The sequence below is a fragment of the Astatotilapia calliptera genome, chromosome 3, assembly GCF_964374335.1.
Source record: "Astatotilapia calliptera chromosome 3, fAstCal68.1, whole genome shotgun sequence".
Taxonomy (NCBI): Eukaryota; Metazoa; Chordata; class Actinopteri; order Cichliformes; family Cichlidae; genus Astatotilapia; species Astatotilapia calliptera.
The window spans coordinates 84,990,258-85,003,813 of record NC_137424.1 but is presented as its reverse complement, the minus strand read 5'-3'; the positions used below and the strand labels follow the sequence as shown (position 1 = coordinate 85,003,813).

The 13,556-nt window shown below is 41.5% G+C and overlaps 3 protein-coding genes across 3 annotated transcripts in view; all 3 read left to right on the top strand.

The window, feature by feature from the left end:
* LOC113017413 (H-2 class II histocompatibility antigen, E-S beta chain-like) overlaps window positions 1-6,649 on the top strand; it is a 49,873-nt gene extending 43,224 nt beyond the window's left edge. The window contains exons 5-6 of the mRNA XM_080299595.1: window positions 6,051-6,176; window positions 6,422-6,649. Coding sequence (XP_080155721.1) covers window positions 6,051-6,176; window positions 6,422-6,447 — 152 coding nt within the window. The 3' untranslated portion in view covers window positions 6,448-6,649. The remainder of the gene's footprint in view (window positions 1-6,050; window positions 6,177-6,421) is intronic.
* The window catches only part of LOC113017424 (HLA class II histocompatibility antigen, DR alpha chain-like), a 122,878-nt gene that overhangs the window by 81,450 nt on the left and 27,872 nt on the right, over window positions 1-13,556 (top strand). The window lies entirely within an intron of this gene.
* Window positions 68-3,033, top strand: LOC145425999 (uncharacterized). The gene has a single exon (XM_080299560.1). It carries the CDS (start codon window positions 420-422, stop codon window positions 1,932-1,934), a length of 1,515 nt encoding a protein of 504 aa, XP_080155686.1. The 5' UTR covers window positions 68-419; the 3' UTR covers window positions 1,935-3,033.

The following is a 13,556-nucleotide window of genomic DNA, read 5'->3' as shown; positions in this document are numbered from 1 at the left end:
TTGTGTTTTCAGTGTTTTGATATAGGATACTAACAGCCGCTAATATCTGCTGTCTAGTAATGTTTGTTGTTTGGTCCGCTTGGATTAATGTTTTTATTCTGGTGGCTTAGACTTAGTAATTATTTTTAGGTCTGTGTTTATAAATGAGTAGATGGCTGCATGGAGGGAAGGATCATAGGTTTGTACAAAGATAGGTTTAAAATCTTTCTTAACTGTCCCCAGCGATGTATTGGATTTGCAATGGATAAAAGCCACCGCATAAAGTTTTAAACACGTGTTGAGCTGTGTTTAATTTTTTCAACAGGAACAACTCATCTAAATTCAAGGCTGTCATCTCCAGAAGTACTTTGATCTCTTCAGGATCTCCTGCTCTCTACCATCTGAAACCAAAGAAAGAGGAGTTTGGAACGCTGGCAAAAATGACTGTTGGAGAAAAAATTCCAAAAAAGACAAATAAAACCATCTTGCTTGTGGGTGAAACAGGAGCAGGAAAATCTACTCTGATAAACGCTCTTATCAACTACACCATGGGAGTGAAGTGGGAGGATGGAGTCTGGTTTCAGATCGTAGAGGGGGAGAAAAATGAAAACCAGACAGAAAGTCAGACATCAGATGTGGTCGTGTACGAGATTTTTGGCTTTGAAGATGAAACTCTGCCCTACTCTCTGACCATCATCGATACTCCTGGATTTGGAGACACCAGAGGGATTGAACATGATGCAATCGTCAGTCAACAATTATTGGACTTGTTTCGATTGGAGGATGGAGTTCATGAAGTTCATGCAGTGGGTCTGGTGATGAAGGCGACAGATAATCGACTGAGTGAGCGGCTGATCTACATATTTAATTCAGTGATGTCTCTGTTTGGAAAAGATGTGGAGAAAAACATTGTAGCTCTCATCACACACTCAGATGGAAGAAAACCTAAAAATGCTCTCAAAGCTCTTGAAGTAGCAAACATTAAATGTGCCACAAACGAAAAGAATGAGCCTGCTCACTTCCTGTTTGATAACTGCCAGGATGAAGCACGAGCAGAGAATGAGCTAGAGGAACTTGAGCATTCCTATGATGTCACACAAAAAGGAATCAAGCAGTTGATGTGTTTCATAGCAGAACTTGAACCTCAACAGCTGGACACAACTGTGGATGTTTTGAACACACGCATCAAACTGACGGCCTGCTTTCAAAACTTGCAAGACAGAATTGAGAAGATTGATTTGAAGATCAGTGAGATTAAAAAGACCGAGGAAGATGTGAAGCTCTATGAAAAAGGCTTGAAGAATGATGAAAACTTCACCGTGGAAACTGATGAAGTTTACAAAGATCAAGAAGCTGTCCCAGGTGGAAAGAGATGGCTTGGTTTTTTGAAAGGAGCTGTCACTTGTACTGTCTGTGAGGAGACCTGTCACTATCCATGCACAATTGCCAAGACTCCTGGAATGTGTGAGGTTATTCAAGATGGCAACTGCATTGTTTGTACCAAGAAGTGTCCTGCAGAAAAACATGTGAAAGACACCTGGAGATATGTGAACAAGACAAGGAAAGTGAAAAAGACCATGGAAATCTTGAAGAGAACATATGAAGTAAACCAAGATGAGAAAAAGACCCTTTTGTCATCTCTTGAAGAGGAGAAAGAAAAGCTCGATGAGGAGAAGAATACTCTGGTGAATGAGTCTTACCAGCTTGTTCTCAAGCTGGAGAAGATCGCCCTGAATGTTGATTCATTGTCCACCAATGTCCATCTGGACATCCTGATTGAGAAGATGATGGAGAAAGGAGACAAAGAAAAGGCTGAGAAACTAATGAAGATAAAAGCCAGCCAGAGTAAAGGAGTCCAGACAGTGCTGCGATATTGTTACAGCAAAGTAACATCAGCTGGAAGAGCAGCATTTAACTATGTCTTCAAATCTGGCCCAGACAGCAGTGTAGACTAGAAGTTCTACACTCTTCATTTAGATGATTAAACATCAATAAAAAATGTATTTCTTTTGTAAGACATTTGATGTTCATTTCATTACCAAATTAGAAAATAGATTTAATTAAATGGAGAGTAGAAACCTGTCTTCTGTACCTGGACAGGGGCTTAGAGACACTTGATTTCCCAGGAATCATTTTCCTGGAGAACAACCTTTATCACATGAGCATAAACATCTCTAATTAGCTTTTAACATAAGATTGTAAATACTTTATCTACCCCATATTTGGGAAACGCTTCTGTTAAATCAGTATAAAATAAAGAAAGAAATATGAAAACAACAATAATAATAATACAGGCAGCATGATGGTGCAGTGGTTAGTACAACAGGATGGTCCTGGGTTGAAATCCAGGCTAATTCCCTTGAGATGACTCCACAAAATTGTCAAATAGTTCTCCGTACTCCTCCCATGAGTCATACACCCAGTCACTGTAGAATCATCAGAATATGACATTAACCCAGAGTTGTCCTGACGTTGAACAGGAATAGAGAAGTCCTAGACAGAGGACTGCCCAGTCTCACATCCTGTGCCCAGTCTGTCAGGTTGTCAGTAATCTGTGAGTCTGTTTGGAACCTGTTGATGGTAATAATCACCTTTCTATTCTCATGGCTGCCAAACATAAAGCCTGCTCCCTCTTTGCTTTGCTGTATTGCAATTGAAAAAATCCAATAAAAAAGACACTTCTGTACAGCTACTGAATCATGCTGTTCAGATACACCTGTTGTCCCTATCTGACTCTCCTGGAACTGTCAGAAGATCAAGTGTGAAGACGAATCCACACATGAAGAGACTAGCAGTGATGTGGCAACCAGAGACCATGGAAACTCAGTTAAATCCAGGAAAAAGGTCATGAATGACGAACAAATCCCTACAAATATGGATGGAGCTTAAAGTTAGACTGAAATGTTAGCATTCCTTTATTGATGCTAAAATATTCAAAAAAGTACATAGAATGAAGTCTGTTAAGTAAAGCTGGCATGTTTTATTCCTTAGCTGTTTCCACATTAAATCTTCTCACTTTTCCATGAAACCTGAATAAAAATCTGTTTCACTCAATCAGTTTGCTCAGTGTCTTTATTCAATTATCAGCTGCAGTTTACTGTTTAACATTTTATCTGCTTTATTGGAAGTGTTTCAGGTTACACACACACTCAGCAAACAAACACAAACCTCTACAAGAGCTGAGCTCTACAATTCATGTTTAATGCAGAGATGCATTCAAACCCTTTTTTACTACCATGTTTCACATTCTCCACAAATCAACTTCTCTCCACATATCATAGTTTCTCCCACCAGAGATGCAAGTATAGGAGACAAGGAAGAAACACAAGGACAGAGGAATCAAAGCAGCAGGCATTTAATGAAATGAGACATCATCACCTTGGTTTTTTATTTTAAAGTTGTGCCATTAATGTTTTACAGCAGCTGCATCATAAACACTTTAACCTGCTGTGTTTACTATCTCGGGAATAATAGTGCTCTTGTTTCATGTTTATTTACACTTTTAATTAAATCCACAGCATGGATCAGTGATACAGATATCAGAGCTTTTTTAATCCCAAACTCAAAACCAGTGAAAAATGTGATCATCTCAAGGAACTGAAAGAGCTTCTAAAAAGAACAAGATGTTAAAGTAGTGCTTAATCTTAGCAAAAACTCTGTTATTTGTTAGTGTGTTGTGATGGAGCTGCTTAACCCGATAGTGTTAGGATGCCTGGGTCGTCGACCCAGGGTTTTTGAGTTTATGATATTATTTATACTGTCTAGTTTTTGTTTTCTTTGAGTTCTGTCTTATGGCTTAGGTCTCTGTCTTCTTTAGTTGCTCTGTCTCCCCTATCACCTGCATCCCCTTGTCTAGTTCGCGTCTATGTGTATCTTAAGTTGCTATATCCCCGTGTTCAGTCAGTGTTTGTGTCTGCCCTGTTCCCACGTCTCTGTTCCCTCTGTAGTGCCTGCATGTGAGTCTGTGTCTTTGTTCAGTCTGTGTTATGTGTTTCCTGTTTTACTTTGAAGGTCTCTGTCTTTTCTCAGTGTGTTCAGGTTACGCTTCTTTGGTCTCGTCAGTTCTGATTTGTCCCAGCTGTGTTTCCCTCCTGTTACTCATTCCCTGATTGCTCCCTCTGTGTATTTAAGCCCTGTGTTTCTCTGTGTCCGTGTCGCGATCTACCGTTTACTTTGCTGTGTGTTTTGTCAATCCGCTGGTGTTAGTTTATTTTTTTGAGTTTTTCCAGTTATGTTATGTTTGCGTTCAGCATTAAAGCTGTTTTGGTTTAAGTTCTGTCTCCGGAGTCTGCACCTTGGGTCCTATTCCTGTCTGCACACAGCCCCACCTAACAGATAGATTTGTTTACATATTCCACTCTCCGTGTTCCCAGGGCCCTATAAGTCATGACTACGATCTCAAATTGGACCCTGAACTTGACAGGGAGCCAGTGCAGCTGAATCAGCAGGGGCGTGGCATGGGAGTGTTTGTGATGCTGTGTCAGAAGCCTGGCAGCAGCAGTCTGAACACCCTGCAGTCGTTCCAGGGAGGCGTTACTTAAGCAAGTAAAGAAGGAATTACAATAGTCTAAGCGAGATGAAACAAAAGCATGAAGAATCATTTCCAGTTCAGAGCGTGACACAATGGGACTCAGTGATATTTCTTCAATGGTAAAAACAAGAGCGAACCAAAGATTTAACGTGTGTGTCAGAGCTGGGTCAAAGGTAACACCAAGGTTCCTAATGGAGGATTTAATATATGAAGCACGAGCGCCTCGATTTTTAACCTCGAGGGTTGTATAATATATAATGTTCTTCTCCCCCTTTTGCACAAGTGGAGGAGCAGCCAGGTTACATTTCACTGCGTGTTGTACTTGTATACGAATAAAGAATCATGACTTGTCTGAACATCTGACTTCACCTGTTGACATACCTGATGTCTAATTATCTGGTAATGTTTTTTTCATTTTGCCAAACTTAATTTTCCAATTTCACTGATCATTATCAATAATTTCATTTTCATTTGTGTTTAGTTTTTATTTCTGTTTTAACTTTTCCACATCTAGTTTTAGTTGTGAGTTCAGTTCTAGTGTTTTGTAACACTTCTTCCTGTTGGGGCGGAGAGTTTGTGACGCAGTATTTTCAAGACCGACATGTTGAATCTGCGTCTAACACACTTTTTTAACAATGTGGTGTATGCTGTACAGTGCAGCGAGGAATGCCCAGACCTTTACATCGGAGAGACCAAACAGCCACTTCACAAGCGCATGGCACAACACAGAAGAGCCACCTCCACAGGACAAGACTCAGCAGTCCATCTGCATCTTAAGGATAAAGGACACTCTTTCAAGGATGCCAATGTTCACATTTTGGACAGAGAGGACAGATGGTTTGAAAGAGGAGTGAAAGAAGCATCTATGTCCACTGTGAGCGACCATCTTTGAACAGAGGCAGAGCTTATGACACCAACTCTCTGCCATCTATAATCCAGTTTTGAGATCCCTTCCCAGACGCCTTAACGCCCACTCACATCCTGGGCCATCTGATCTCAGGAATTCGCATGATAAGGTGGGGCCAGGTTTCACAATGAACTCACCTGAAACTCTGGCTGATTGTGACCCACACCCGTTTTCACACCTCGGCTCATCTGATTAGGTAGAGGATCATCAGGGGGTCCTTTTCCCTCTATGGGGGGAAACTCCCACTGGGTTTATATCTGGGACTCTCCACCATTTGACCTTAGAACTGAAGAAGCTTCTCGGATGAGAGGTGAAACGTCTTCAAGCAACTTAAACAAGTCCAGACGCTTTTCTTGCCAAGCTACGTAGAATGAGGTCCAGGAGCGCCATTTCTGATGATGGAAACCTGAACAATTTTTAATATGAGGTCTGCAAGTTTAAATGTTAAAAGTTTAAGATCTGAGAGTCACTGATGTTTGTGTTGAAGGTCTGGGGAGAAGATCTCCTGTAAGGTGGAGCACGCCAGCCTGGACAAACCTCTGATCACTGACTGGGGTAAATACCTGTCTGTATCTACACACCTGTACACACCTGTACATACCTACCTGTCTGACTCTCACCTGTGTGACTCAGATCCCTCCTCAGAATCGTCCATGCCTGAGTCAGAGAGGAACAAGCTCGCCATCGGAGCCTCAGGACTGATCCTGGGTCTGATCTTATCTCTGGCTGGATTCATCTACTACAGGAGGAAGGCCCGAGGTCAGAGCAGGACTCTCACTCACAGACCAGTTCATACCTGAAACCAGTTTAGAACCAGACAACTGTTAGTTACATTAATGTTTCAAACACAGGTTTTTACTGTTTTTTGGAGGACTCTCAGACCTGGTTCAGGCCCTGAAACATGAAACTTTACTGAATCATTGCCATTGATCTGTTAAAACCAGTGTCCATGGTTTGTTTTCAGAGTGTGTTGGTGACTGTGTCCTCGCATCTTCTTCTTTCAGGTCGTATCCTGGTTCCCAGTAACTGAGCCTGGATCCTGGTCCTGGATCAGGTCTAATGTAAACTCTTGTGTTTGATGCTTTATGTGCACGTCTGCTGTTTAATCCATGTAATGTAATCCCTGTAATCCATGTGTCTGAATGATTTGGGTGTTTCTGCTGTTCTGATTACCATAGATGACAGATTTTTACTGGAGGTCATTGTTGCAAAATAAATGACTCAAACTTTGAGCTGTGTGTTTGTTTACCTGCATCCTGTTATTTTCAACCTGATGATTGAATTATTGTCACAGAAACCAGTCTGTAGACCAGTTTTAACCAGTTTAAGTAAATAAATAAGTTATCCATCCATCCATTCGCTTCTGCTTCTGCTTTTCAGGGTCGCAGTGAGGTGCTGGAGCCTATCCCAGCTGTCATAGGGCGAGAGGCAGGGACACAGGGACAGACAACCATTCACACTCACATTCACACCTAGTGACAATTTGGATTATCCAATTAACCTATCCCCACAAGCTGCATGTCTTTGGACGGTGGGAGGAAGCCGGAGCACCTGAAGGGAACCCACAAACACGGGGAGAACATGCAAACTCCACACAGAAAGACCCCGGCCTGATGTTGGTATTGAACTCAGGACCTTCTTGCTGTGCGGCAACAGTGCTAACCACTGTGCCACCGATAAAAATAAATAAATTAATTAATTAATTAATAAAATTTTAATTATATAGCACCTTTCTAGATAGAATCACAAAGTGCTGCACATAAGATAACAAGTCATAAAAATAAAAAAGACTGAGTATGATTTTTACCTAATAAGTAAATTTGTGACCCACCACACAATTAGATTTATACTGAATATAAAAAATAACTCATAATCAGTTGATAACAAATTGGTCAAAGTTAATCACGTAAACATATATTTAAAATTAATATTCTGTACCTTTAAAGAAGCCATCAAAGTCCTTTCATGATTCATTTTAACATTGCTGCAGTTTTAATGTTCAGATAATGATGTCAGGGCAAAATGATGAAGTCCAGATTTCTGGGTGGATATGATATCAATGAAACCAGGTGTGAACATTTGATTAAGAGGCCGGGGTTTATCCAACAACACTGACTGTATCACAGGATTAAAGCATAAATCACAGGATATCAGTTTGTATACAACAACGAATGTCAGCTGACATATTCACACAGTGACTTTGTTCAAACAACTGAAACAAAACGATTAACACTGAAGTGTTTAAAACTGTTAGGATGCCTGAGTCGTTGACCCGGAGTTTTGAGTTTATTACATTATTTATCGTTTCTAGTCTTTGGTTTCTTTGTTAGAGTTCTGTCTTATGGTTTACGTCTCTGTTCCCTCTGTTGCAGTGCCTGCCTGTGAGTCTGTGTCTGTAAGTTCAGTCTGTGTTTCCTGTTTTACTTTGAAAGTCCGTGTCTCATGTTAATGTGTCTGGTTGTGCTTCCTTTGTCTCGTTAGGCCTGATTTGCCCCCAGTTTCATAGATCAGTATTATGGGTATGTGCAGATATATATAGCTAGTCAAGTGGGGGGTGGCAATAGTAATTCTGGACTTTATGGTAAAGATTGGGAAGAGAATTATTAATGGATTGTCTGTGTTTACAGGAGAAATGTTAGCAATTCTATTAGCAGTACAGTGGGTGGAAGATTTGAGGCCGTTGAAAACGATTATTTGTTCAGATTCAAGTGCAGCCTTGGTTTGTCTACATGTAGCCGAGTAGTAAATTAATAATAATAATTTCCATTTTAGTTAACCAGGCTACATACAGACTGGTCACTCGAAAGGTAGGTCAGATATTTTATTAGAGGTTCAGCAAACTCTTTTCAGGATACATATGATGGTCTGTCAGTAGTGTTTGTATGGGTCCTGGCTCACTGGGGTAAGGGGGAATGAAGCAGCGGACAGGTTAGCAAAGGCAGCCACTAATCATGAGATAGTTGATCTGGCAGTGAATTTTGGTCAGGAGGAAGTAAAGAGTATTATTAAGCTAGAAATGAGGGGTAGATGGCAGAAACCGTGGGAAGAAGACAGGAGGGGAAGGTGGTTATATAAAATCCAAAGGGGGGTGGGAGTGAGGAGAGCCACAAGAAGGAGTAGGCGAGAGGAGGTGGTGGTGTCAAGACTGAGATTTGGACATACGGTTTGAATTCCACACTGTTCTTGATAGGGAAGCATGCCTCGGGGAAATGTGATTATTGTAGAGAGGATGAAACTTTGGAGCATGTTATTTTGCAGTGTCAGAAATATACGGTATAGAGGAGACGGTTGGTCCAAAATCTCAGTAGCATTGCTATGAAGCTTGATCTTGTAGGGTTAGTACAGAAGGAGTCAGGGGATAAATGTTATCAAGATTTTTCCGTTTTTGAGAGAAGAAGAAGAAGTGTCCGTGTCGCGGACCGCGAACAAGTCCAGACGCTTTTCTTCCAAGCTCCTTAGACTACCCTTATCTACCCTCATCTTGCTGTGTGTTCTGTCTGCATGAGCTTATTTTGTATTCTCAGTTTTGTTACCATGCGGCCAGCCTCCGGACCTGCCCAGTCGCCACCGCTGCCCTCTGCGAGGCCTGCCTCCGGACCTCCTTCGCCTGCATCGCCACCACTGCCCTCTGCGAGGCCTGCCTCCAGACCGACTTCGCCTGCATCGCCACCATTGCTTTTCACAGGGTCGGCCTCCTGAACTGCCCGGGTTTGGACTTTTGTGCTGTCAACCTCCAGGCCGGCCCCCTGAACTTTTTTCGGAACTGTTTTACTGGCCGCCTGTACCTTTTGTGACCCTTTTTTGTTTGGTCGGTTTTCTTTGAGTTGTTTTCTGGGCTCCTGTGTTTGCCGTTTTGGTTTCTGGCTCTTTGTGTTTCGTTTGTTTCAAAACTGGCCTGTCTCCGGGCCTGTGGGCTGAAAACCTGTGCCAGAGTTCTGACAGGCAGGCCGATGATTTTAGAGCACACTGATGCAGTGTGCTGCAGTCTGTTCCTGTATGAAGGCTGAGGGAGTGGAACCAGCAGGTGATGGAGAAGGTCATGATGCTTTCCTCCTGAGAATCTCCTCTGTGTTGGCAGAGAATTTCAGCAGGTTGAGAGATTTAAGAAACAAAATAAAACGTACAGCTCTGCTATCAATCTCAACATAAATAAGGACAGGAGAGTAAACAGCAGTGACGTTTGTAGGGTTACTGAAGTTGGGCTGCCTGGTATATACAGTGGGGCAAAAAAGTATTTAGTCAGCCACCGATTGTGCAAGTTCCCCCACTTAAAATGATGACAGAGCTCAGTAATTTGCACCAGAGGTACACTTCAACTGTGAGAGACAGAATGTGTAGAAAGTAGAGTTAATTTTACTCTAAGTAGAGTCACATTCTTTTAATGTAACTCTGAGGTGTAAAATGATAGTAGTTAAAATCGAGTGTTAAAAATGAGTGTTTCTCTGTCAAATCTGGAGGTGTTACAATGGAAACATTAACTCCTGACCTCTTAACTCTGAACTCCTAGAGGGGCTATGACACCAATAGAGTAAATTCACAGACTCCGCCCCCAGCAACATAGGCTCCAATCGAAGCTGAAGTGAAGCCGTTTCAGCTTTGCAGTCCCCAATATCATTGCAATGCAGCAAGATGTTCATTTGATGTTTTTTGCTAATTTCTTCACTTGTTCCTGACATGGTTGCATTTAAATCCAGTTCCCAAACAGGAAGTGACACATTGCTGTGCTTTTTTCTTTTTTAAGGGGTAGGCGTCCTGAAGAGTGGTACAGGCAGGTACACAGAGAAACCGGTTTGTTCTGGTACGCCCAAACCATCACACTGCCTCCGCTGTGTTTTTGGATCATGAGCTGTTCCTCCATACCTTATTCTTCCATCATTCTGGGAGATGGTGATCTTCGTTTTATTTGTCCAAAGCATGTTTTTCCAGATCTGTGCGACACGCCCTTCTGCTGGAAAGTGTTGTTCACTTGGTTCATCCACCGCTGTTGTCTTCTGTGGACGTCCAGGTCTATTGCTGAGTTCACCAGTGCTTTCTTTCTTTCTCAGGATGGACCAAACTTTAGATTTGGCCACTCCTCATATTGTAGACATTTCTCTGATGGTTTTTTCTGTTTTCACCGCTTAAGCATGGCTTGTTTCACCCGCATGGAGGGCAGCTTTGACCACATGTTGTCTGCTCACAGCAAAATCTTCCAAATGCAAGCACCAAACCTCAAATCAACTGCAGGCCTTTTGTCTGCTTTATTCATAATGACATAACAAAGGAACTGTCCACACCTGCCCATCAAATAGCCTCTGAGTCAACTGACCAATTACTTTAAAAAGAGGGTGGCTGATGTTAAAGAGCTGAAACTTCTAAACCTTTCATCCAGTTTGAATGTGGAAACCCTGACATGGAAGCTGCGAGTCTCCAGATCATGTCCATCATATAACTATAAGTGATATATGTTTCAGTGAAAAAACCATTCTGACCCAGAGTTTTTCAGACTGAGAAAACGGATAATGAAGGTGAAGAATCAAATTAGTGAGGCTGACTAGTTCCTCGTTTTTACCTTCATTTTCTCTGGTACTGTTGTCTTTGTTTTCTTTTAGCTCTTCTTCAAATACGAGCAACTGTAAGCCTGGTCCCCCTAATATTAATAGAGCTAGACATGTTTTAAAACAAGTTCTGTTTTTAGTTTATTTAAATTATTAGGCATTTGTTAAAACTCACAGTGCAGCTCATTCTGAAGCTGTTTCCATGCATAAAGGGACAAAGAACCTGAGAGCTTTTTCCCCCCAACTCAGTGCAAACTCCTATATAAATGAACATATAAGAACATCCTACAGTCGAGTACAACATACAATGATGAGTAAAACTATTGAGGTTTGTGATGAATCTCAAGGCTTGGTAGTAGAAGTTTCAAGAGAATTTAAGCACTTTGACGAAGCATTCATATAAATTACGTCTCCGTAGTCAAGCAATGACATGAAAGTGGCAGACACAAGTCTTTTCTTAGCCTCAAAAGAAAGACAGGACTTAATTCGAAAGAAAAATCTGAGCTTCAGTTTTTTTTTTACCAACTGTTTGATAAATGACCTAAAGAAGAATTATCAGTCAAAACATGAAAAGTGTTACTAGGTGGAAAATTCAAAGACTTACATTTAGTTGATGAAAACAACATTTTTATTATTTTTGTTTTAGCAATGAGAGCAAATTTAGAAATTTAATTCGATCCTGTCCAGAAAACCTAAGAAATTTACTTTTTGGTGGTTGTTGAAATAGTTTTGTGAGCTTTATTGCTTTATTCAAGCTACTCACCTCTCTTTATCCACCTGCATTTTCAACTGGACAACGGCCAATCAAAGAGGTCCCGCCCCTGACTATCTGTGATTGGTTTAGACCACGAAAAGGGCATAATGTGTGTATGTTGTTGACCACACGGAGACTTTCAGAGTTGAGGAGACTTTTCTTTTTTCTTTTTTTTTTACTCAAACAGTTGGTTTGAGTAAAATCAGCCAGGGTTTCAGGTGAGCTCATTGTAAAGCCTAGCCCCACCCTAGCCCCACCCTATCATGTGATTTCCTGAGGTCAAATGGCCCAGGATGTTAGACTGAAGTTAGGTCTGTTTACAGAATCCTGCCATGTGATTGCATTTGTCTCTAACCATCGGGAACCCTCATGTTAACTTTAATTGAGCGGAAAAAAGTCCTCCGTTCGTTAGCAGTCGCCCTCCAGCTTCACTGTTTATATTATGCTAACATATGTGTGTAGCTAGCAATCACGTTAGCACACCATTATATACCAGCTAGCCCAAATTCAGTAACCCTGCAAACGTCACTGCTGTTTACGCTCCTGTCTTGATTTATGTTGGAAGCGACAGCAAGGCTGTACGTTTGAATTTGTTTCTTAAATCTCTCAGTCTGAACATGCTATATTATATTTAGATGGAAGCTAGTGAGGTAACTTCCTGGTAACTTCTAACTCCGTTAAATTTAATAAATTCTGTTTTCATGGATGCCTGGATGTTAAACTTAATTGTTACACCTGGTAAAGCAGCAACACTGATGATTTTATTACAGATGAAATAATTTGCACAGTTTGTAACTCTCAGTGATGCCACAGTGTCAGACTTAAAGAACGGATAGGAACAACTCTTCTTCTTCTCCTCCGCCTTCTTCAGCTGGAATTTATCAATGTAGTGGTGCCCCCCTCAGGTCATTTGTAGTATTAAATAAAATTAAATAAGACACTGCAAGTTTGAAAAGCATTTATTAAAACAGTCAGGAACAACAAAAACAATGATTAACTGATTTAATTTCTATAAATCATTACTCCAAAATAAATAAATAATTAAATAAATAAATAAATAGAGGTGCTGTGACATCACTGAAGGGCCTCACTTCTCTGACATTACAGTGTCATGTTTATAACTCAGCCTGATGGTGAAGGAAGGATTTGAGCCACACAGCTGCCACCTGAGCTGGTGGCAGAGCAGGTCAGCCACTAATCAGAAGGTCGGTGGTTCGATCCCAGGCTGCCTCCTGGCTGCATGCCAAATATCCTTGGGCAAGATACTAACCCCATGTTTGCCTACTGGTGGTGGTCAGAGGGCCCGGTGGCGCCAGTGTCCGGCAGCCTCGCCTCTGTCAGTGCGCCCCAGGGCGGCTGTGGCTACAATGTAGCTGCCATCACCAGTGTGTGGATAGGTGTAGTGTGAAGCGCTTTGGGGTCCTTAGGGACTGAGTAAAGTGCTATACAAATGCAGGCTATTTACACAGCTGACTGTCAGTGACCCAGTGTTTTGTATTTTGAATCATGATATAATCTTTGAGTTCATTAGTTAACATTTCTAGTCTCTTGGTTTCAGTGTTGGTTACAGTTCTTTTTGGTTTCTGCCTCTGTTCCATGTTGCTCTGTCTGCCACGTCAAGTCCACGTCTCTGTGTTTCCTGTTTTACTTTGACAGTCTGTGTTCTCTCTTAGTGTTTTCAGTTTTACTTCCCCTTGGTCTCATCATCATTACTCCTCCTGTGTCTCATACCCTTGTTATTCCTCTGTGTATTTAAGCCCTGTGTCTGCTTCTGTTCGTTGCTGGTTTGTCTGCGTGTCTCCTGTTGGACATCTCCAGGTGTCTTCTTGTTCAATGTTCCCTGTCTTA

Bases quoted from the DNA above. Each gene is read 5' to 3' on its own strand.
- LOC145425999 (XM_080299560.1), top strand. From the start codon at position 420: ATGACTGTTGGAGAAAAAATTCCAAAAAAGACAAATAAAACCATCTTG.